Source organism: Oncorhynchus masou, chromosome 11, assembly GCF_036934945.1.
Source record: "Oncorhynchus masou masou isolate Uvic2021 chromosome 11, UVic_Omas_1.1, whole genome shotgun sequence".
NCBI lineage: Eukaryota > Metazoa > Chordata > Actinopteri > Salmoniformes > Salmonidae > Oncorhynchus > Oncorhynchus masou.
This window is the reverse complement of record NC_088222.1, coordinates 53,328,458-53,354,138: the sequence shown is the minus strand read 5'-3', so window position 1 is coordinate 53,354,138 and position 25,681 is coordinate 53,328,458. Positions and strand designations below refer to the sequence as shown.

At 41.2% G+C, this 25,681-nt stretch overlaps 1 protein-coding gene across 1 annotated transcript in view; it reads left to right on the top strand.

Annotated features, from left to right (window-relative positions):
• Nucleotides 1-25,681, top strand: part of LOC135548829 (follistatin-related protein 4-like) — a 217,120-nt gene that overhangs the window by 16,554 nt on the left and 174,885 nt on the right. Inside the window, exon 3 of the mRNA XM_064978796.1 lies at nucleotides 15,642-15,675. Within this exon, the coding sequence (XP_064834868.1) occupies nucleotides 15,642-15,675 (34 nt within the window). The remainder of the gene's footprint in view (nucleotides 1-15,641; nucleotides 15,676-25,681) is intronic.

Here is a 25,681-nt window from a genome sequence, read left to right as displayed (position 1 = left end):
TTCCAGCTCCATTATACCATCAATCCACATTACTAACACCTGCTCACCAGTAGAGCTAACTACACTGCTGAACCTGTAAGATAAAATCATGCAAATAGGCATTTTTCCTTGTTTAATACAAATAATTGTTTGTAGGTCTTCCATTTAAACACAATGTGGACATACTTGCGAACATTAGAAAAAGTTTACTATATAGATTACGGAGTGGGTGAGGAGCCAACTTTTTTCGTGATGCACTAAAGTCCACTGCACATCCCAAAGCCTATGCTCGTGTGCGGATCACGTTCTGCATGTGTATTCTCTATGTGCAGAGAACAGGCTACTCAGGCAAACAGTCATGTTGCTCATTTAATAAGGTTATATCAAAGCTGAATCAATGTCTGTGAAATCACATAATGATCACAGTATTCTACATAACAGAACAGAATATAATAGCCAAGTATAACATTTTTGCAAGACACAAACACCACCACAGCATGCACCACTAGGAAAAATACACAGGTAGCCTATGCTATGGTATCCAGATTGTCATACTGTTCCTTCATACAGACCTTGTGCCATACTGTGATATATTCTAATACCGGCACTGAACACAATTGGTACTATTTTTAAACCCCACTGGGCCTCTGTAATCTGAAAGTTAGCAATGCTAGCAAATACATGTAAAATTCCATAGAGAATGCTAACAAAATGCTAATGAGCGGATTGCGAAAGTTTTATACGGTCTCTGACCTAAACTATTTGTAGAGCAGACAAAGTAAAATAAGTAAACAAAAACATCTACTCACTGTTTGCTGCATGCACAAAACAAATATTATAAAGCATGGCTCTTGATCCAGGAGGGGATTCTCTGTTGTTTGTAAGTGAAGCTTGATTTTGGAAGAAGCTAACGCTTTAGGTAGCTAGATGGCTAACTAGCTACTATATTAGTTAACCAAATCCAATTGCATAGCATTCAGCACATTTTAGACAGTTAACTTAATAGCTATTATATCTAGCTGGCAAACATTTAGTTGTGAATTCCATAATGTAACTAGCTGGATCATCTGGCGCGTGCTGCACAACAGTGAGTAACTCACAAGGCTCCGGTCTCTAACTGTTGTGTGCTTGTAAACAAACACCACGTGACGGTGACTACTGTTCATTTTTCATTCTGAAGCTTATATGACAGGTGAAATGAAGAACGCAATCTTTATCTCCCTAACGTATTGCACAATTTGACTGCAAGTATTTATTTAAAAAGTATTAAAATGTGTAAAAACAAAACTTCAAAGAAATTGTTTCAACGATATTGACGGTATTGAAACATTTCCCGTGGCTATTTCCAAATACCCTCGTATATGGTATACCGCCCCAGCCTAGTTGCCACCACTATTTCAATGTAATTTCCTGTCCTAGAAAGAAAATGCTCATTTAGGTTCCACCTCTGAAGAATGACGAAGGCTACTTATACATATGAATTGAGGGGAATTGGGAATGTCCATGTGGAATTGATAAACATCAACAAATAGGGCACTGACAGCTGTTAGTGTAACTAGTTAGCATGCTAACCTTATCTTAGCTAATGTTGTCTGTTATTGTTGGTTATTTTCTTTACTACACCGTATTCTAAAGATTAGCCAGCTTGCTGTTTTGCTGGTTCTGGATTTGTTATTAGCATTGATTTAGGGAAAACTAAGCCACAAATGGAAACCACTGGCCTATCTTTGACTTTGCCATCCATTGTTATCTCCAAAGTTGTGTCATCTTCCATAAAGCTGCTGGCAGTAATGCTTTGTACCATTCACAAAATGGTTAGATATTATTTTAATAGAGACTAGCTCAAAAATAAGTGAAAATGTATAAAATATCCAATGGATTATGATAATATTCAGGTAATTAAAAGTGGAGGTGCAAAAACAGAAGTTTGCACCCCCTATTTTGATTTTCTCCATGGCTCAGACAGTCAAGTGGACACAAGGCCGCTTGGCTCATCTCAGTCACGAAGAGGAATAGCTTTGCAGCTGTTTCTCATTAATTAATAATGCCATGCTGGTGGGTGGTAACATTTGTTTTTAAAACAGCCCTGAAATGAAACATAGGCTGAAAATATTGTGTATGTCATATCATAGGAAAATATACTGTATTCACACTGGGCAGTTTGATTTGTCACTTCAAACCTAAATATAACATACTTAAATCGTTGTGAAACATCTTGGGAAGCTCTGGTCTTCGTCTTTCAGCTAAAGAAAGTGAATTTCTTCCGGTGGGGTGTTTTAACACCATCTGCTTTAAAATTCATTCACTCCATAAATCAAAACAACACTGTAGGCTACTTCAAAAGAATACTGTATGACTCAAGAAGATCTCAATAGTATCCTCATGAAACTAATTGAGTTTAAATGGTTACTATGCAGAATGATGCTGCATGGATGTCTCGCCGGTAAAACTATCATGTACAATTGAATGCAGTGTTTTTGTCTTAAAGTAATGTTATACTATACTATTATAGTATGTTGACATGTTTGCACGTGATCAAAGACTACATGTTAGCTATTCCAATGACCTAACCTGGCCCACTATGCTATCCTCACCAGGTGGCCGTGATTATGTCCATTTCAAATTCCATATCAGCCAATTGAAATAGTTGACGTACTTAGACTGATAGAACACTTTTCCATAAGAGCGTCCTTAACATCAGTCAAACAGTACCATCTGCTAATCAAAGTTACTAAAGCACACATGAATGTTAAATTGGATGATTAGCTCGCAGTATTGCGAGCCTGGCTCCTGGTGATTTTCGCCATCGGCAGAAAGTTCAAATCCCAGCTGAGCTAAAATAAAATATCTTTGAAATGTGGAGTTACATATATCGTTTAGAGAAGTGCAGCCAAAACCTTGTCAATGAAGATTACGAATACATTTAATGAGGAGATTCTTGTTGGGAGTCCCTCTTGCAGACCGACACATAGACTATTGGCCGTGCTACATGAATAATTGTCGTTACTGTAGGCTACATTTCTACGTGAAGGGTACAATGTTTATATATGCATTATTATAACCATCCACTTTGTCACATGTGTCGACCGGCAGTTAACACTGTTTTCCTTCACAGAAATGCTTGAAGTGAAAGAGCCTCGAACCCACGGTTAATGAGCACAATTGTTTTTGAGTCAACCACTTTAGCGGTGTGTGCCACCAGGAAAGTAATGATGATAAAAGTACATGACAGCTACTTCACAAGTCCACAAAATTCCTTGACTTTTTGTTATGTTGTTGGATGAACTTCAATGTTGTATAGATTTGCTTGACCTTTTGTCGGTAATAGCACATGGATGTACAGTTCATGTCAAAGATTTGGACACACCTACTCATTCAAGGGTTTTTCTTTATTTTTGCTGTTTTTTTACATTGTAGAATAATATTGAAGACATAAACTATGAAATAACACGTATGGAATCATGTAATAAACAACAATGTGTTAAATGTACTGTATTATTGACTTTATGTTTTGTTTTACTCCATGTGTAATTCTGTGTTGTTGTATGCTTTGCTTTATCTTGGCCAGGTCACAATTGTAAATGAGAACTTGTTCTCTACTTGCCTACCTGGTTAAATAAAGGTGAAATAAAAAATCTATCTATCAATCAATCAATCAAAATATATTTTAGATTTGAGATTCATCAAAGTAGCCACCCTTTGCCTTGATGACAGCTTTGCACACTCTTGGCATTCTCCCAACCAGCTTCATGAGGTAGTCACCTGGATTGCATTTGAATTAACAGGTGTACCTTGTTAATGGTTAATTTGTGGAATTTCTTTCCTTCTTAATGCTTTTGAGCCAATCAGTTGTGTTGTGACAAGGTAGGGGTAGTATACAGTAGATAACCCTATTTGGTAAAAGATCAAGTCCATATTATGGCAAGAACAGCTCAAATAAGCAAAGAGAAATGACAGTCCATCATTACTTTAAGACATCCGGAACATTTCAAGAACTTTGAAAGTTTCTTCAAGTGCATTTGCAAAGACCATCAAGCACTATGATGAAACTGGCTTTCATGAGGACCGCCACAGGAAAGGAAGACCCAGAGTCAACTCTGCTGCAGAGGATACGATCATTAGAGTTACCAGCCTCAGAAATTACATCCCAAATAAATCCTTCATAGAGTTCAAGTAACAGACGCATCTCAACATCAACTGTTCAGAGGAGACTGCGTGAACCCGTCCTTCATGGTCGAATTGCTGCAAAGATACCACTACTAAAGGACACCAATAATAAGAAGAGACTTGTTGGGGCCAAGAAACATAAGCAATGGACATTTGACAGGTGGAAATCTCTCCTTTGGTCTGATTAATATTTGGTTGCAACCGTTGTGTCTTTGTGAGATGCAGAGTAAGTGAATGGATGAAATCCGCATGTGTGTATCCCAACATGAAGCATGGAGGAGGTGGTGTGGGGGTGCTTTGCTGGTGACACTGTCTGTGATTTATTTAGAATTCAAAGCACACTTAACCAGCAAGGCTACCACAGCATTCTGCACTTATACTCTACTCCGTCCCATCTGGTTTGCACTTAGTGGGACTATAATTTGTTTTCAACAGGACAATAACCCAAAGCACTCCTCCAGGCAGTGTAAGGGCTATTTTACCAAGAAGGAGAGTGATGGAGTGCTGCATCAGATGACCTGGTCTCCACAATCATCTGACCTCAACCCATATGAGATAGTTTGGGATGATTTGGACTGTAGGGTGAAAGAAAAGCAGCCAACAAGTGCTCAGCATATGTGGGAATTCCTTCAAGACTGTTGGAAAAGCATTCAAAGTGAAGCTGGTTGAGAGAATGCCAAAGATTGTGTAAAGCTGTCATCAAGGCAAAGGGTGGCTACTTTGAATAATCTAAAATATTTTGATATCTTCACTATTGTTCTACAATGTAGATAATCGTACAAATAAAGAAAAACCCTTGAATGAGTAGGTATGCCCAAACTTTTGACTCGTACTGTATGTGATATGGATAAGCAAAAACGTGGGATTTAGTCATATATGCGAAAACAAACCTGATGAATTTTGTCTAACGTAACGTTGGTAAGTAGCCTAGTCAAGGATACGATATTGTCACTCTGCACTTGAGACAGACCAAGTGAAGGGGAACAAAATTAAACCTTGAAACAGGAGGTTTAAATATATACCTCTGGTAGCCAAGTTGACCTATTTTAAGAAATTCCATTGTTTGGAAGATAAAACATTTAAGATATTTGAAAGGCTGGTGTGGAATTTGTTACAGGAAATAATTACCACCTGGTTAGGTTAGCATAGGGCTGAATGTGCCAGGTTATCTAATGGGAACAACCAATATGTAGCTATTGATCACGTGCAACATTGTCAACAATTTTAATTGGCTGATGCTTAAACTTACACCAAAACTTTAACTTATTCTAATGTTTGCAAGTATGGCCCCCAATGACTTCTTAAACCTATAGCCATATTGTACTCGAGTCAAGGACTTGTGACTCGACTTGAACTCAACCATTGGTGACTCGTATTTGCCTTCTCGTGACCAATGTTCCCTTTTTTTAATCAATGAGAAAATTTCAGATCTGCTGAGCGCAAACTTGAACATAGTGAAAATTCTGTGGAACTTCCAGCTGGCATTTACTGTAAAATAAAATGCATAATTATTCCCATACCATTATTACATAGAATCCTCAAATTATGCAGTGGTGGAAAAAGTACCCAACTGTCATACTTGAGTAAAGTAAAGATACCTTAATAGAAAATGACTCAATTAAAGGTCAAATCACCCAGTAAAATTCTACTTGAGTAAAGGTTTTTAAAAATTGATTTAAAATATACTTAAGTATCAAAAGTAAATGTAATTGCTAAAATGTACTTAAGTATCAAAAGTAAAAGTAAAAGCATAAATCATATCAAATTCCTTATATTAAGCAAACCAGACACCACCATTTTATTTTTTATTTTTTAATTACGGATGCCAGGGGAACGCTCCAACATTCTGTCATCATTTACAAACGAAGCATTGGTGTTTAGTGAGTCCGCCATATCAGAGGCAGTAAGGATGACCAGGGATGTTTGGTTGATAAGTGCATCAATTGGACTATTGTCCTAAGCACTCAAAATGTAACAAGTTCCTTTGTGTGTCAAGGAAAATGTATGGAGTAAAAAGTACAATATCTTCTTAAGGAATGTAGTGAAGTAAAAGTAAAAGTTGTCAAAAATATAAATAGTAAAGTAATGTAGCGGCCCATTTTAAAATGCATTCATTATTCCCTTTGCCCGTTGCGGTGCAAGTGTCAACTCGTCAGACGTCATGAAACGTCATCAGAAGTGTCCACTTAAATTGAGGGGAGAGGGTTTGTCATTTAAGTGTTTGGAGTGCAGCCTATAAATGCACACGTTTGGTGCTCTTGTAGGGAGCAATCACTCCCCTATTGCTGACTACAAATTATCTATAACTGGGCTAATATCTCATTAACTAGCAAAGGATATAAACACATCGCCACATGTCACTCTCGCTTTGATCTTAAAACAAGCACATCCACTCTTGACCGCTCGTGTTGTAAAAAAAATTAAAAAATCCTTAATTTTGTGGCTAGAGTCAAATACTTCTGTTGTACACATCAGGTTAGGCAACCGAAATCAATAACGAATGTATGTGTGTTATATTAAACATAGAGGATGGAGTAAAATGTTGGCAAGCAATAAACATTTCAGAACAGCTATGGCTGAATTATTATCCTCACACTTTCAAAAATATTAGTCAAATAAGACATGGAGGAGATGACGAATTTTGGCAAAGAGATTTATTTATAGTGTAATACATAGCGGATTTAGGTAGGGGGCGCCCCCGGGTGCGGGCGGGCACGGGAGCTGAAGGGGGATTCGCCCAGGGTGCCATACAAGCTAGAAATGCCACATACACTTGAAACAAATACCCAAACCAAAAAACGCTTTCTGCTACTAAGATCAGTGAAATGTAGGCTAAACTGACAATGGAGTGAAGAGTAGAAATCTCAACTGGCAAGCAAGTCGCAACATTGAAGAACTCGAAGGGGGGGGGGGATTCTGGCAAGGGGGAGTTTTTAGACTCAACACCGGCAAGCTGGCAGTACGAGTGAAATAACTGCAGTAACAATATGTCTACAGAACCCTGAATCATTAGTTTTGCTTTAAAATGTTTTTTCAGCAGTGTGCAAAGAGTGTGGCACAATGTCAAATATGTAATAGAAAAATAGAATAAAAGATCGGAACCACGTCGAACTTCAAATGACTCGAACATTTATGACTCGGACTTGACATGAACTTAGCCATAGGGACTCATGACTCAACTCTGACTCGAGCACGGGGGACTTGGGACTAGACTCGGACTCAAGGTTTAGTGACTTGACTACAACACTGCCCAGAGCTATTATATTAAGTAGATCTCAAACTCATTCTCAAACTGGAGGTGTTTCCAGGTTACTACTAGGCAGGCAATGACATGGACGGGGCACGTCCGCGGCAATCTGGGGGAAAGTTGTCCACTCCATGAGTGGAGTGGCCTGGGCACGTGGCTACATATTAGCAGTGAGCTTGCATGCTCTCTTACCCTGACCTGACTTGCCCTCCCATAGGAAAGTGATTAGCACTTTAATTAGGGAAATATCTGGGCATGTAAGAAGCTCTTAAAAACTCAGTGGAACTCTTTTGTCTCCCTCCATCTTCAGGAAGTATGGCAATGTAATTACAATTAATAGGAACACTTAGAGGACAAATCATGCCTGTAAATATCAGGGAAAGCATCCAGCAACGATGCCCAACTCTCCCACTAATGACACAAATGGAATGCAGGGGGAACTTAGAATTCAGTGGAAAGTAATTTGTCAGTTGAGATTTTCCAGAATTTTCTGCGGAGGGCTGCCTTAATCGACATCCACGTCTTCAACACCCAGGGAACAGTGGGTTAACTGCCTTGCTCAGTGGCCGAACAACATTTTTTTTTTATATGGCCAGCTCGGGGATTCAACCCAGCAACCTTTCGGTAACTGGCCCAATGCTCCTACTCTCCAGGCGACCGGCCGCCCCTATTGTAGTCATTAACATCTTCAGATCGGATGGTATATTTTGGCTTATTTCCTATATCAACTGATGGGTACACAACACAATTAGATAGGTCTATGAATATAGAATATAGTGCTACTTGATTTTTTACCATTTCTGAACAGCTGTCTTATTAACACACCAGACACATACAGTGGGGAGAACAAGTATTTGATACACTGCCGATTTTGCAGGTATTCCTACTTACAAAGCATGTAGAGATCTGTAATGTTTATCATAGGAACACTTCAACTTTCAGAGACGGAATCTAAAACAAAATTCCAGAAAATCACATTGTATGATTTTTAAGTAATTCATTTGCATTTTATTACAATAAGTATTTGATACATCAGAAAAGCAGAAGTGAATATTTGGTATAGAAACCTTTGTTTGCAATTACAGAGATCATATGTTTCCTGTAGTTCTAGACCAGGTTAGCACACACTGCAGCAGGGATTTTGGCCCACTCCTCCATACAGACCTTCTCCAGATCCTTCAGGTTTCGGGGCTGTCACTGGGCAATACGGACTTTCAGCTCCCTCCAAAGATTTTCTATTGTGTTCAGGTCTGGAGACTGGCTAGGCCACTCCAGGACCTTGAGATGCTTCTTACGGAGCCACTCCTTAGTTGCCCTGGCTGTGTATTTCAGGTCGTTGTCATGCTGGAAGACCCAGCCATGACCCATCTTCAAATGCTCTTACTGTGGGAATGAGGTTGTTGTTTGCCAAGATCTCGCGATACATGGCCCCATCCATCCTCCCCTCAATACGGTGCAGTCGTCCTGTCCCCTTTGCAGAAAAGCATCCCCAAAGAATGATGTTTCCACCTCCATGCTTCACGGTTGGGATGGTGTTCTTGGGGTTGTATTCATCCTTCTTCTTCCTCCAAACACGGCGAGTGGAGTTTAGTTTAGACCAAAAAGCTTTAGACCTTCTCCCATTCCTCCTCTGGATCATCCAGATGGTCAATGGCAAATTTCAGACGGGCCTGGACATGCGCTGGCTTGAGCAGGGGGATCTCGCGTGCACTGCAGGATTTTAATCCATGACGGCATAGTGTATTACTAATAGTTTTCTTTGAGACTGTGGTCCCAGCTCTCTTCAGGTCATTGACCAGGTTCTGCCGTGTAGTTCTGGGATGATCCCTCACCTTCCTCATGATCATTTATGCTCCACGAGGTGAGATCTTGCATGGAGCCCCAGACCGAGGGTGATTGACCGTCATCTTGAACTTCTTCCATTTTCTAATAATTGCGCCAACAGTTGTTGCCTTCTCACCAAGCTGCTTGCCTATTGTCCTGTAGCCCATCCCAGCCTTGTGCAGGTCTACAATTTTATCCCTGATGTCTTTACACAGCTGTCTAGTCTTGGCCATTGTGGAGAGGTTGGAGTCTGTTTGATTGAGTGTGTGGACAGGTGTCTTTTATACAGGTAACGAGTTCAAACAGGTGCAGTTAGTACAGGTAATGAGTGGAGAACAGGAGAGCTTCTTAAAGAAAAACTAACAGGTCTGTGAGAGCCGGAATTCTTACTGGTTGGTAGGTGATCAAATACTTATTGCATACATTAAAATGCAAATGAATTACTTAAAAATCATACAATGTGATTTTCTGGATTTTTGTTTTAGATTCCGTCTCTCACAGTTGAAGTGTACCTATGATACAAATTACAAACCTCTACATGCTTTGTAAGTAGGAAAACCTGCAAAATCAGCAGTGTATCAAATACTTGTTCTCCCCACTGTACTTAGCTTTGTGTGATAGCCTTGTGTGAATTGAATCTGATACAGTGCCTTCGGAAAGTATTCATACCCATTTTTTAATTATTCCACATTTTGTTGTCTTACAGCCTGAATTCACAATTGCTTAAATATATTTATCTCTCATTCATCTACACACAATACCCCGTAATGACAAAGTGAAAACATGATTTTAGAAATGTTTGCACATTTATTGTAAATTAAATACAGACATCTAATTTGTATACAGTAGCAGTCAAAAGTTTGGACTCACCTATAGTGGTTCCTCCTTTAAAAGTTGCGAGCTTGGTTCGCGCCCAGGCTCTGTCGGGTTCGCGCCCAGGCTCTGTCGCAGCCGGCCGCGACCGGGAGGTCCGTGGGGCGACGCACAATTGGCCTAGCGTCGTCCGGGTTAGGGAGGGTTTGGCTGGTAGGGATATCCTTGTCTCATTGCGCACTAGCGACTCCTGTGGCGGGCCGGGCGCAGTGTATGCTAACCAGGTCGCCAGGTGCACGGTGTTTCCTCCGGCACGTTGGTGCGGCTGGCTTCCAGGTTAGATGCACACTGTGTTAAGAAGCAGTGCGGATTGGTTGGTTTGTGTTTCGGAGGACGCATGGCTTTTGACCTTTGTCTCTCCCGAGCCCGTACGGGCGATGAGACAAAATAGTAACTACTAACAATTGAATACCACGAAATTAGCGAGAAAAGGGGGTAAAAAAAAAATATATATATAATATATATATTTTTCTTTAAAGGTTGCAAGCCTACACTGCAGGACTTAGAGGTACCTAGCGTCATGGCTTCATTGCTACAGACCAGCACACGGGGGAGATAGAGCACTCATTATGCATTTGGGTCCCAAGGTTTTTATATGACCAATCATATCAAGTGCTTCCAATGACGAATTTGATGCGCGCCACCCGTCCCTGGTGACTTCAGCAAAGATGGCTGACAAAACATCACGGGGAAGCCAATGTATGTCGTTTTAACGTCATAACGAGTCAAGCAAAAAACTTACAATTGAGAGGAATATGTTAGTTAATGTAGAGACCAACGTGCATATTTTTTTGTCATAAAGTTAATTTACGAAAATCGCTATTTAGCTTTTTTTTTTTTTAAATCAGCCATATCCAATGCCAGGTGTTTCAAACTCATTCATTATGGCAAGCAGGGAGCAGGTTTCGAACCAACATTCTAGCCTGAAGTCCAGCACGCTATCGACTGTGCCCAAATGTATTAGGGGTTGGGGTTGGGGCCAATTGTGGCTAAAAACACGCATCAATTGGAATCTTTAACGTGGAAAGGGGAAAAACTATTATTATTAGTTTTTCACAGGCATAGCAGGGTGGGCTATTAGCTGAACAATAGACTATTCAACCTTTACAAAATAATTGTCCTCCCCATCTTGAGTTAGGTGTGAACCCCCCCCAGCAGTGGAGATGCGCACAGGTTTCTCCTTCGCCTCCAACCCCTTTTGATTCGTGGAACGAATGTGGGTGTGGTCTATATAAGGGTGCTAATTAAAAAAACTCACAAAAGCTCTGACAAAGGCCGTGAGGCCGATACGTAAAGCTTATTAAAGATTATACGTGATACGATCAAGAGCAGTGTACGGTTCCCTCTTTTTCCTCATCTTATCCGGCTGTTGCCATGCACCTGCAAAAAAAGATGGCTCAGATGTGCGAGTGCCTTTTGAATTTGACTTTTACAAACAACACAAGGGCTTAATTGTCTATTTCTTCAGAGCCTAGACCTATATAAAATAACTTAACTGGCTGAGGTAGGATATTTTTAATAGGCCTACTTACAATTGCAACTGGTCAAAAATGTAGCATCCTAGATAAAACAATAATTTAAAGAAGAAAAGTCTGCACATTCAAACTAAAACAATGTAACTAAAAAGAAAGCGCACATTTGTAATTCCCAAACTCTCAAGTAATTGTAAAGGTAGATACAAATTGTGTGACACTGTGCTTACAATAAAGAATGTAGCCCATCATGCAAATGATTCCTATTAGCAGGACAATATACTATTTATATACTTTTTTTTGCAATGTATTCAATGCTTAAGTACTCTTAAAGTGTTACATTTCTAACTCAAAACAGCATTTATTCATCAACATCTTTATGCTTTCATTAATCTTCTTGATCTTTTTCCTTTTTGTCTGTAGCAATTTTGAGCAAATTGCTCAAGGGCCACGGTTGATTCGTCTGTGAAGATGATGTAATTGAATGTCTCACCAGCTTGATCCTGGGCCTGCAGGACGCAAAGCTTTTTGTATGTCAGACGAATCATTGGGTCGAAACTACAGAACAGTAGAAAATAAGCGATCACACATGGTTAATGTTCTGAGATTTACATATTTTTTTATATATGTATATACAGGTGAAGTCGGAAGTTTACATACACTTAGGTTGGAGTCATTAAAACTTGTTTGTCAACCACTCCACAAATGTCTTGTTAACAAACTATAGTTTTGGCAAGTCGTGGGAAAATCAAAAGAAAACAGCCAGAAAAAAATTGTAGACCTCTACAAGTCTGTTCATCCTTGGGAGCAATTTCCAAACACCTGAAGGTACAACATTCATCTGTACACACAATAGTACCCAAGTATAAACACCATGGGACCACACAGCCGCCATACCGCTCAGGAAGGAGACGCGTTCTGTCTCCTAGAGATGAACGTACTTTGGTGCGAAAAGGGAAAATCAATCAGAACAACAGCAAAGGACCTTGTGAAGATGCTGGAGGAAACAGGTACAAAAGTATCTCTATCCACAGTAAAACGACTCCTATATCAACATAACCTGAAAAGCCACACATTTTGGAGAAATTTCTTCTGATGAAACAAAAATAGAACTGTTATGCCATAATGACCATCATTATGTTTGGAGGAAAAAGGGGGAGGGTTGCGAGCCAAAAAAAAACATCCCAACCGTGAAGCACGGAGGTGGCAGCATCATCTTGTGAGGGTGCTTGCTGCATGAGGGACTGGTGTGCTTCACAAAATGGCTGGCATCATGGAATATTATGTGGATATATTGAAGCAACATCTCAAGACATCAGTCAGGAAGTTAAAGCTTGGTCGCAAATGGGTCTTCCAGATGGACAATGACCCCAGCATACTATAAAGTTGTGTCAAAATGGCTTAAATAACGTGCCACAGAATGCTGCAGCAGCACGCAAGGTGTGCCGCAGTATGACAACTTTTAAAGGAGGAACCACTTTAAGAGTGTGCAAAGCTGTCATCAATGCAAAGGGTGGCTTCTTTGAAGAATCTCAAATATAAAATATATTTGGATTTGTTTAACACTTCGTTGGTTACTACATGATTCCATATGTGTTATTTCATAGTTTTGATGTCTTCACTATTATTCTACAATGTAGAACATAGTAAAATAAAGAAAGACCCTTGAACTAGTAGGTGTGTCCAAACTTTTTCAACTCTTTGGCCTGAATGCAAAGCGGTATGTCTGGAGAAGACCAGGCACAGCTCATCATCCGTCTAACACCATCCCTACCGTGAAGCATGGTGGTGGCAGCATCATGTCATGGGTATGTTTTTCACAGGCAGGGACTGGGAGACTAGTAAAGGATGGATGGAGCCAAATACAGGCAAATCCTTGAAGAAAACCTGCTTCAGAGTTTGGGAAAATTACGTTCCAACACGACAATGACCCCAAGCATACAACCAAAGCAACGTTGGAATGGCTTCAGAACAAGAATGTAAAAGTCCTTGAGTGGCCCAGCCAAAGCCCAGACTTGAAGAATGCTGTTCACTACAGCTCCCCATCTAACTTAACAGCGCTTGAGAAAATATGCAAGGAAGAATGGGAGAAAATCCCCAAATCCAGGTGCAGGTGTGCAGGTGTGCAGCTGATACAGACATTCCCAAGATGACTCAAAGCTCTAATCGCCGCCAATAGGGTGTGAATACTTATGTAAATTATATATTTTTTGTGTTTATTTTTCAATAAATTTGCAAACCTTTCTAAATACATGTTTTCACTTTTTCATTATGGGATTTTGAAATCAGGCTGTAACACAACAATAAGTTAAAATGTATGAAAACTTTCTGAAGGAAATGTATACCCTTGACAATTGAAAGGTTATTTTCAATTTTATCTTCAGAAATTGCTGGTATTCAACTAAGGTTTATAGTGTACAGTCTGCTCTTCCTTATCAGAGTCTAATTGTTGCCGGCCATCTGTCTGCTGTCATGTGTGTGCTGTCTAGCGAGCTTATCTGGCACAGGTAGCTAAATCACACTGTTGGCTTAAATTAAAGAGAGTGGATAAGCATATGGACCTATGAATGAGATTGGCTGCACAGCACCCTTATAGGGGAGAAACAGAGGCATATGAGAGGCATATATTCTACCAGCATCCATAATGATAGAGCTTGGGCTGATTTGCCCTGCTGTTACAATTGTGCCTCTCCCCAAAGAAATGTGTGCATGGGTGCTGTGTGATGTTCAATTACATCTAGCTAGGGAGTTTAAATGGAAGCCAAACTGCAGAAAATACACAGATATTGGCAAGCTGATTGAGGCTAGACCGAGAGCATATATTTGTGTCACTCTAAGAGCGGACAGAGTTTCCTCAGTGATTCTGAAACCAGTGACAGCCTCTAATCAACTGAATAAACAGGACCCTCTTGAAATTATGGAGAACCCTTGATCAGTGCAAACGCTTTACTCTGCGATGATGAGGATTCACGTCTGCAATTAAGACAGGCAGATGGCATGAGAGGAGGGTTTGACTTGGCCCAAGTCTCTAATCACACGGACGCACATTCTGTTGAAAGGCAGCGGTGTCTCTTCACAGAGTCTCCAAGGACCAAGGGCTCTCTGCTTCCGCTGCCAAGAAGGCTATCAGACACATATGCTTTATCTGAGGAGCTCATTACTAGCCCGATTTAGAGTAAGGGACGCATCACGCCAAATATGGTGGACAACAGCTGGCATGCAAAGATGTAAGAGGAGACATTGTTTTGGTTTCATGGGCTGTGTGTGGACATACAGTGAGTCCATGCTGTTTGCCTCCTTACTATACATAAGCTGCATATTGTATGACATGGTTTCCAAAAACAGAGGTCAAATGTATTGTGCACAGGCACCAGAGACCTGCTATTTCTACAGCGATGCTAAAAACAGCATGACCATGTCAAACGCAGCAAGACGTCATTTATAAAACCCCGAAATAGTACTTGGCATTACAGTACTATTACACACTGATTACAGCATGGACAGGTTGTTGTGGCTTTTTGCAATGTCATCTACATAAAGCTACTGACTTGACGACGTTACAGTAGAAGATCACAGTGTGTCATGCTTTACTTTCAGCTCTATTGTTTTAAACCCGCTCAGTCTGCAATGATTCATTTCGACTTCCTTACTGTGACCCTTCAGAGTGATTTCCATCTATTTAAATTCCCCGGCTCTTATTGTGTTTGGCACTTTAATTATGCAGATATCTTTGCCTGGCAGTGGGGGATGTACATAATCCCAACAGCTGCTCTGAGAAGCCCAAAGTGGTCTTTGTTACTTGCACTGCGGATAAATATGAACTTCACAGGCATGTTGCTTCTTGAGCTCTACATCATCCTGACAGATATCCAGGCAAACTGGGATGACACCTGTCATCTCGCAGGAGGATGAATGGATTTACCTCAGAAACAGTGTGAAATCTTTCTCAATTCGACTGGTCTTTTCTCAGAGGGGAAAACACACATTACATGTGGCATAATATTTTGCTGAGAAGCACACCAGGGTCTTGTCTGAGGCCCATAGTAACACTCTGTGTTGTGCTCTCTCTCTCTTTGCAGAAGAGTGGAGAAGCTGACGGAGTTGCCGATGCATGTAAGTATCCTGTAATCAACCAAACTGCACCACTTAAATACAGTATGTTTATCGATGGCATAAACCTTTTATGTTGGTGCAGGTTATGTGAAAAGCATTGATAGTACATTCTATAGAAGCCCTCTTTGGTGAAAGCACTCAAGGTTTTACATAGTGTCAAACCTACTTCTACACCACTGACACATCTCTTGTGTTAAAGATGATAATTTAAAATCACATTTGGGCGATTCCACACCAGCGTGGCCTGAAAATATTTTTGGTATCACAGATTGTTCTGGCAATTTACATAACTTCATTGGGAGGAAGAATGTTTAACATGCTTTTTACATTTGCATCACCATTTCTGGGTGGGGGGAATCTTAATGAAAGTGGCCATTCAGGTGCTTTTTGGACCAATACAGTACATGCCTCCTGTAAGACCCTATGACATGTGAACCTTACATGGTACAGACAACATCTGTCATTGTACTCCTTATGGTGTGCTCTAAAATATATAGTATGTCTATACTCTGAAGAAAGAAAATTCACATGAATGTATCCAACATTAAAAATTAAATTATTCCTTTCTCAAAAGTACCTTTTGTGATTAGATTTTTTTGTTGTTGATATACTCTTCAAACACATAACATCAGAGTAGGCTCGCTGCTACCTTTAAAGAAATTATACATTTACACATAGAAATAGACATTATAGGTCATTAACCAATCACAGCCCTCCTGTAGGATTGCACATTCAGTAAATCACCAGCAGAGGGAGTTCCCTTTGAAATTATTTTCCCATTCACCTGTGTTGGTGGTGCTGATAAAATGTATCATAACTTTAAAAGTAGCAGAGAGCCCACTCTGGAAATGTGATGTATATTGTTGAAAACAATATGTCAAAAAAGGGTACTTTTTTATATTAATATTAATCATTTTAATGTTGAATAAATTCATGTGTAAAATTGTATTTCAAAATCTGGCGATACTCCGTATTTTAGAGCATATTATTAGGAGTATAACAACACAAAGTTGTTACCTGTATATTGTCTGGATCACTGGGTCTTACAGGGGGAATGGATAGGTCAACAACAACAAAAAGGCCTAAATGGGCCGCTTTCATCATGATTTATACGGTATCCTACTATAATCACATCGTTGCTGAGATGTGGTCGGTACGGTATCCTACTATAATCACATCGTTGCTGAGATGTGGTCGGTACGGTATCCTACTATAATCATATCGTTGCTGAGATGTGGTCGGTACGGTATCCTACTATAATCACATCGTTGCTGAGATGTGGTCGGTACGGTATCCTACTATAATCACATCGTTGCTGAGATGTGGTCGGTACGGTATCCTACTATAATCACATCGTTGCTGAGATGTGGTCGGTACGGTATCCTACTATAATCACATCGTTGCTGAGATGTGGTGTACGGTATCCTACTATAATCACATTGTTGCTGAGATGTGGTCGGTACGGTATCCTACTATAATCACATCGTTGCTGAGATGTGGTCGGTACGGTATCCTACTATAATAACATCGTTGCTGAGATGTGGTCGGTACGGTATCCTACTATAATCACATCGTTGCTGAGATGTGGTCGGTACGGTATCCTACTATAATCACATCGTTGCTGAGATGTGGTCGGTACGGTATCCTACTTTAATCACATCGTTGCTGAGATGTGGTCGGTACGGTATCCTACTATAATCACATCGTTGCTGAGATGTGGTCGGTACGGTATCCTACTATAATCACATCGTTGCTGAGATGTGGTCGGTACGGTATCCTACTATAATCACATCGTTGCTGAGATGTGGTCGGTACGGTATCCTACTATAATCACATCGTTGCTGAGATACGGTATCCTACTATAATCACATCGTTGCTGAGATGTGGTCGGTACGGTATCCTACTATAATCACATCGTTGATGAGATGTGGTCGGTACGGTGTCCTACTATAATCACATCGTTGCTGAGATGTGGTCGGTACGGTATCCTACTATAATCACATCGTTGCTGAGATGTGGTCGGTACGGTATCCTACTATAATCACATCGTTGCTGAGATGTGGTCGGCACTGCAGGGCTCTACGTCGGGGGTGGTGTTCTATTGCTGACTGGGAGATTCCAAGCTGTGGAATAAGGAAGATGCAGTGCTAGGTCTCCGTATTGTCATGCTCTCAATACACGAAACTAAAATATAAACGCAACATGTCAAGTGTTGGTCCCATGTTTCATGAGCTGAAATAAAAGATCACAGACATTTTCTGTACGCCCCAAAAGCTTATTTGTCTCAAATGTTGTGAGCATTGTCTCTGTTAGTGAGCGTTTCTCCTTTGCCAAGGTAATCCATTCCCCTGAAAGGTGTGGCATATCAAGAAGCTGATTAAACAGCGTCATCATTACATAGGTGCACCTTGTTCCATGGACAATAAAGGGTCACTCTAAAATGTGCAGTTTTGTCACACAACACAATGCCACAGATGTCTCAAGTTTTGAGGGAGCGCGCAATTGGCATGCTGACTGCAGGAATGTCCACCAGAGCTGTCGCCAGAGAACTTAATGTTAATTTCTCTACCATAAGCCAGCTCCAATGTCATTTTAGAGAATTTGGCAGTACGTCCAACAGGCCTCACAACCGCAGACCATGTGTGTGGCGTTGTGTGGGCGAGCAGTTTGCTGATGTCAGCGTTGTGAACAGAGTGCCCCATGGTGGTGGTGGGGTTATGGTATGGGCAGCATAAGCTACAGACAACAAATACAATTGCATTTTATCTATGGCAATTTGAATGCACAAATACCGTGACAAGATTACATTACATTACATTACATTTAAGTCATTTAGCAGACGCTCTTATCCAGAGCGACTTACAAATTGGTGAATTCACCTTCTGACATCCAGTGGAACAGCCACTTTACAATAGTGCATCTAAATAATTTAAGGGGGGGTGAGAAGGATTACTTATCCTATCCTAGGTATTCCTTGAAGAGGTGGAGTTTCAGGTGTCTCCGGAAGGTGGTGATTGACTCCGCTGTCCTGGCGTCGTGAGGGAGTTTGTTCCACCATTGGGGGGCCAGAGCAGCGAACAGTTTTGACTGGGCTGAGCGGGAACTGTACTTCCTCAGTGGTAGGGAGGTGAGCAGGCCAGAGGTGGATGAACGCAGTGCCCTTGTTTGGGTGTAGGGCCTGATCAGAGCCTGGAGGTACTGCGGTGCCGTTCCCCTCACAGCTCCGTAGACAAGCACCATGGTCTTGTAGCGGATGCGAGCTTCAACTGGAAGCCAGTGGAGAGAGCGGAGGAGCGGGGTGACGTGAGAGAACTTGGGAAGGTTGAACACCAGACGGGCTGCGGCGTTCTGGATGAGTTGTAGGGGTTTAATGGCACAGGCAGGGAGCCCAGCCAACAGCGAGTTGCAGTAATCCAGACGGGAGATGACAAGTGCTTGGATTAGGACCTGCGCTGCTTCCTGTGTGAGGCAGGGTCGTACTCTGCGGATGTTGTAGAGCATGAACCTACAGGAACGGGCCACCGCCATGATGTTGGTTGAGAACGACAGGGTGTTGTCCAGGATCACGCCAAGGTTCCTAGCGCTCTGGGAGGAGGACACAATGGAGTTGTCAACCGTGATGGCGAGATCATGGAACGGGCAGTCCTTCCCCGGGAGGAAGAGCAGCTCCGTCTTGCCGAGGTTCAGCTTGAGGTGGTGATCCGTCATCCACACTGATATGTCTGCCAGACATGCAGAGATGCCATTCGCCACCTGGTCATCAGAAGGGGGAAAGGAGAAGATTAATTGTGTGTCGTCTGCATAGCAATGATAGGAGAGACCATGTGAGGTTATGACAGAGCCAAGTGACTTTGTGTATAGCGAGAATAGGAGAGGGCCTAGAACAGAGCCCTGGGGGACACCAGTGGTGAGAGCGCGTGGCGAGGAGACAGATTCTCGCCACGCCACCTGGTAGGAGCGACCTGTCAGGTAGGACGCAATCCAAGCGTGGGCCGCGCCGGAGATGCCCAACTCGGAGAGGGTGGAGAGGAGGATCTGATGGTTCACAGTATCGAAGGCAGCCGATAGGTCTAGAAGGATGAGAGCAGAGGAGAGAGAGTTAGCTTTAGCAGTGCGGAGCGCCTCCGTGATACAGAGAAGAGCAGTCTCAGTTGAATGACTAGTCTTGAAACCTGACTGATTTGGATCAAGAAGGTCATTCTGAGAGAGATAGCGGGAGAGCTGGCCAAGGACGGCACGTTCAAGAGTTTTGGAGAGAAATGAAAGAAGGGATACTGGTCTGTAGTTGTTGACATCGGAGGGATCGAGTGTAGGTTTGGATTCTGAGGATTCGAGTGTAGGTTTGGATTCTATTCATCCGCTCCCATCAACTCATGTTTCAGCATGATAATGCATAACCATGCACGCCCAGTGGTGGAAAAAAATACCCAATTGTCATACTTGAGTAAAAGTAAAGATACTTACATAGAAAATGACTCAAGTAAAAGGGAAAAGCTCAGTAAAATACTACTTGAGTAAAAGTCTAAAAGTATTTGGTTTTAAATTATGTATCAAAAGTAAATGCATTGCTAAAATATACAAAGTAAAAGTATAAATCATTTCAAATTCCTTATATTAAGCAAACCAGATGGCCAGATTTTCTTTTTTTAGTGTACGGATAGCCAGGGGCATGCTCCAACACTCAGACATAATTTACAAACGAAGCATTTGTGTTTTGTGAGTCCGCCAGATAAGAGGCAGTAGGGATGAGCAGGGATGTTCTCTTGATTAGTGTTCGAATTGAACCACTTTCCTGTCCTGCAAAGCATTGAAAATATAACACCGTACCCAAACCGGCCGGGCAGGTGCTTCATCGTGTGCAAATTGATTTTGTCCCCCCACACCAAACGCGATCATGACACACAGGTTGAAATATCAAAACTCTGAACCAATTATATTGATTTGGAGACAGGTCGAAAAGCTTTATACATGTATGGCATTTAGCTAGCTAGCTTGCAGTTGCTGGCAAATTTGTCCTGCGATACAAATGTTGAGTTGTTTAAAAAAAACTTGAAATGCACGAGGTCCTCTACTCCGACAATTAATCCACACATACAACAGTCAACCGAATCGTTTCTAGTCATCTCTCCTCCTTCCAGTCTTTTTCTTCTTTGGACTTTATATGGCGATTGGCATCTAACTTTCATAGTTACCACAACGACCAACCGAACTCAGTTCATCTTTCAATCACCCACGTGGGTATAACAAATGAGGAGATGGCATGTGGGTATCTGCTTCTATAAACCAATGAGGAGATGGGAGAGGCAGGACTTGCACCGCGTTCAGCATCATAAATAGAACTGACTTCTATTTTAGAGCTTGGCAATGCAGACGCTCGTTGGCGCGCACGAGCAGTGTGAATGCAATAATTGAATAACATGTACTGTATGTTTAAATGTATTTTGCGACGGGAGCAGTGTGGTCAGCATGCAAGGAGTACTTTTGGGTGTCAGGGAAAATGTATGGAGTAAAAAGTTTTCAAAAATATAAATAGTAAAGTACAGATACCCGAAAAAACAACTTAAGTAGTACTTTAAAGTATTTTTACTTAAGTACTTTACACCACTGTCCATGCCCCTACTTAACAAAAAAAGGTATCTGTGACCAACAGATGCATATCTGTATTCCCTGTCATGTGAAATCCATCAATTAGGGTGAAATTAATTTATTTTAATTGTCTGGTTTCCTTGTATGAACTGTAAAACCTTTGAAATTGTTACATGTTGTTTTTATTTTTGTTCAGTATAGTTTCAAGATCACAGCCAATCTTAGTGTGCATTGGAATGTTATATTCAAATGTCCATTGGAATGTAATATTCAAAGTGTGTTTTCCTTGTACAGTATTTGTTGTCGATGTGTAGTTTTTTTGCCCTCACAGCAACCCTTTTGTGTATTATAGCACATAGGCTGTGTTTCTGACCTTAGAGAGAGTAGAACAAATGGCAAATGGCTTAAGTTAAGGAAACACCACCTCCCGGGTGACAACATTCTTCATTGCCATTTAAGGACAGACCAACAGTGTTAGAATGTGTTGGAATTATTCACATGGTGTGGTGATCCATTCGTCTCCTGGGACTAATTATTCACTATCTATTTGTATGCTAAACTTCCCCGCCTTCAAAAAAGCATGTCTTGTCCTTTATTACTTGTAAGGGAATAACGGCAGATCTCTCCCTCTAACCCTTTGGCTAACTGCTGCCTTGGTCTCTCCTCTCATTCTCTCTCTCTCTCTCTCTCTCTCTCTCTCTCTCTCTCTCTCTCTCTGCATGGCAAGTTTTTTTTTGTTGTGTCTGTGCTACTCACTTGGAGATGACGGCACTAATCAAATTGCCCCGGTTTTGCTTGAGAGACGACAACATTACCTGGGAAAATTGTGGTGGTGCAAACATGGCATGGTGGTCTTCTGTCGGCTCAGACCGGAGTCATAAATAAATGACATTTCACTGGCTAGCAGCACACAACAAGCAACGGAAAAGGTCAGGCTGTACAGAGAACAGAAGCAGAATGAAATGTAACGTGATCCCCAGACGTTTTATCTGTATTGTTTAGGTCATATGCTAAATTTATATTGTCCATTTAGCTTATGAATAGGTGGTGATTCATTTGGCCTTGAGTGCTTAATTTATGAACCTTTTACTGAGGATTAATCAGGGTTCGTTACCATCACAAATTAAACAATGGGAAGAGGCAAACCAAGTTAAGCAGCCCTGTGGTTCATTTAGACGGTAATTGGGTGGGAATGAGATAGGGCAAGGGAGACAGAGGGACTCTCTAACAAGCTGGAAATGACTGGAAAGGTAGAGGCAGGAGGAGAGGAGAGTAGAGGGGAGGAGGCTATCCTCACAGATACCAAGGTGTGAGTGTTTTGTCATTAAACCACCGAGCCAGATAACCCATCTCTGTTTCAATTCCACAGATATTCTCTTAACACATTAAACTCATTCAAATTCAAAAGGAATGTGAAGTGTTATTGTACCAAAACAGTCCTGCTGTTACAGCCCTCTTTTTACTCATGTATAGGAGTTCTCAGTGAACATTGGAAATAGGCTACATTGCGATCCAGATAGACAGACTTTTAGGTTCTACTTCAGAGAGTCATCTCTAATGATTAAAACTGCCGCTATGGATCATTTCACTACTGACGGTTATGTCACCATCAGATTGTCACGTCATAAATCTCAAGAAATATGATTTCATTATGTTGAAGAACAATAAAGATTACTCAGCATAGAGTTCATAAAATACACCACAGAAATCACTCCATCAGAAACGTAATCAAAATAGTTAAATATAATAGCCTTTTGTGAAATGCCTCCACCTTATAGATTTGGTAAATACACTTAGAAGCCCTCTGAATGGCTTCTGAGTTGTGATTTTCCCCATAAATGTTCTGTCCATTCTGATCAAGCCCAGGAATTACAAGCTTTCCCCAGCATCCCTATACTCAAATTGAGTAGGTACAGTAACACTACTTTGATTCGACTTAAAGTATGAAAGTTAAAGACAAAGGGAGTTGTAGCAAAAGCGTAAGCTCTGTACTTAGCAATGCCCTGAGATCCAGTTGAAGGGCTTATGGAGGGCACATCATACTCTGGGGATTTGGAGAGCCTTACATTGGCAGGGAAACTCTGAATAGCACTTTCCTCTGACTGGGGAGAACTGGAAGGAACGCTGCAGTACCTGTTTGGGCTGGAGATATTAACACAGGACACGCTAAGATCGCAGAACGGAACGGTGGGGAAAATGACATAAAGATGGCTGTTATTTTAAGGGGGCTAAAAACAACCTTGCAACTTGGCTTTGATCTCTAAGCAGCTTGTGAATTACAATTCTGTTCTGCTTTACAAGGCTAAAGAGAGCTAACGCTGCCATTATTTGCATACTTAACATAAGGATAAGACGACAATATCTCATTCAACAGGTTAGGTTTGCAAGTACAAGTCATCATCGCGTGATATATTTTGAAATCATAACACCATCATTATGTATGTCAGTCGCGGTTGGTGCCATTTAAGATGATGGAGGATTATTTTTATTTTTTTTATGAACATGGCCTTATTTTTATTGCAGCATATTGGATGACTGTCATTCATATTCCATTCACCCAGCTCAGTTTAACATCGTAACAACATGTAACAACATGATACTCAAATTTTCCCTGTACCCATCATGAAGTTGCTCCAACCTACCCTATGAAGGAAAGTGTACAGTGTAGGTGCACGCGAGAGAATTTTGAGTAATCAAGGTGACCGACAGTGACATATTCGATACCGCCTTGCACACTCCTGCCTGCATCTAGCTGTTCTAGGGTGTAATCATTAGTCCAACAGTTGCAAACAGTAGTTTTATTGGACAAATTCAGGGATGTTTATCCCCGTTTTGTTCCATTTGCTTCAGTTTAAGAAGCGTTTTCCAACAGAATTGGCGCAATGAATACACCCCTTTCACTTTCCTTCTCGCATCTATCTACGCTCTCTCCTTTTCCCTTTGTGGACTTCAGTGCAAAAAACTGCCTTTGACCAGGAGAAGAAACCTTTCCAAGACTAACCGTCATACCATGACCGCTAACCGTTACACATAGCCTACATCGTTGTCATGTCATAGTCATCATAGCTACGAGAACTAATGCATTAATAAACTCGCTACAATCATGCAGTATAGTCTACAGTCAACAGTAAGCAGTTACAACCGGTAGGCAATACATTAACCAAACCAAAAGCTTACCTTGACTTGGAAGAGTTAGTGTTGGATAGCCACAGTCAGCTAGCTAACATAGCATCCCTTTTTGTTTGAGGCGGGTGTTTGAGTAGGCAAACTAGCTAAGTGCATTCAATGCTAGCTAAGTAAGAAAATATATTACTACAAATTATAGCTATCTCTCTCTCTCTTTCACTCCCTCTCTTTTGTTTCTCAGAACCATGAACCTCCCAAGTTTTGTTTTGTATTGAAGTCAATGTACCACAGGATGACAGGAGCTAGTTGTCCTCCAGCTACACCATGGTGCTGCTGAGGCTACTGTAGACCTACTGTATTTATTATCATATGTATCTACAAAGGCTAATGTTTAATGCTTCACTATTCTTTTTGTAATGAAATTCACCGAGGAGGATGAAATAGGTAATTGAATGAATGTGGAAGTGAATATAAACACAATAGCCTGTGTGACTGTGAGGTGTTCACAGATGAGACAGGTTGTGATTAGATTTGCATTGACTCACACTGCCTCGTCTCTGGAGGGACAGCAACACAGTGTTTTCAGCCTGAGCAGTTAGGTGGCATTACCCCGAAGGTACACTTTTCCCCCTTTATCTTGAACTGTATTGCCTGGCATCAACACACACCCTGCTTTATGAGGTAGGGAAAGAAATGATTGCCTTGAACTCCTACAGTGTGTGCTCTTATCTTCCCTGCTTCTCTGCCTGACGGAGTTCTGAGAATAAGTTATTGAGATGGGATCTCATCCGGGCAGCAAGGTCCTTAGAAGCACTTTGTCACTCTGCAAAGGACAAAGCATATTTGCATACCTCAGGGGAAGTGGAAATATTAATAAGATACTGTCAAGTCGGGTTATATGACTCAGTAAACACATTCTCTGCACAATTCTTGCATATGCATTTGGTGTCAGAGACACAGTGCTATTGAAACAGACAGAGGGAGCTTTTTATTTGTCAGATGTGTTCATTCACGTTTTGACTGAGACTGATGCTGCTGGTGTTTCCTAGGAAATATATCTCAAATGGTCTTTCTGGGAAAGTTTCATAGTTCAGCTAGAGCGTAAATTCCATCTGGGACCAAACCTTCTACAGCCACCAGCTGTAGATTGCTGGTCTAGTCAGAGAAGATAGATGTATAAACGGTGTGACGAAGACGTTGTCTATGTTACACTTTGAAGAGTGTTCAGGACTTTTCTTTTCTTTGAAGTCATTGCACTTTGCAAAGACAAAGAGAGTGACTTTGCCGAGCACTC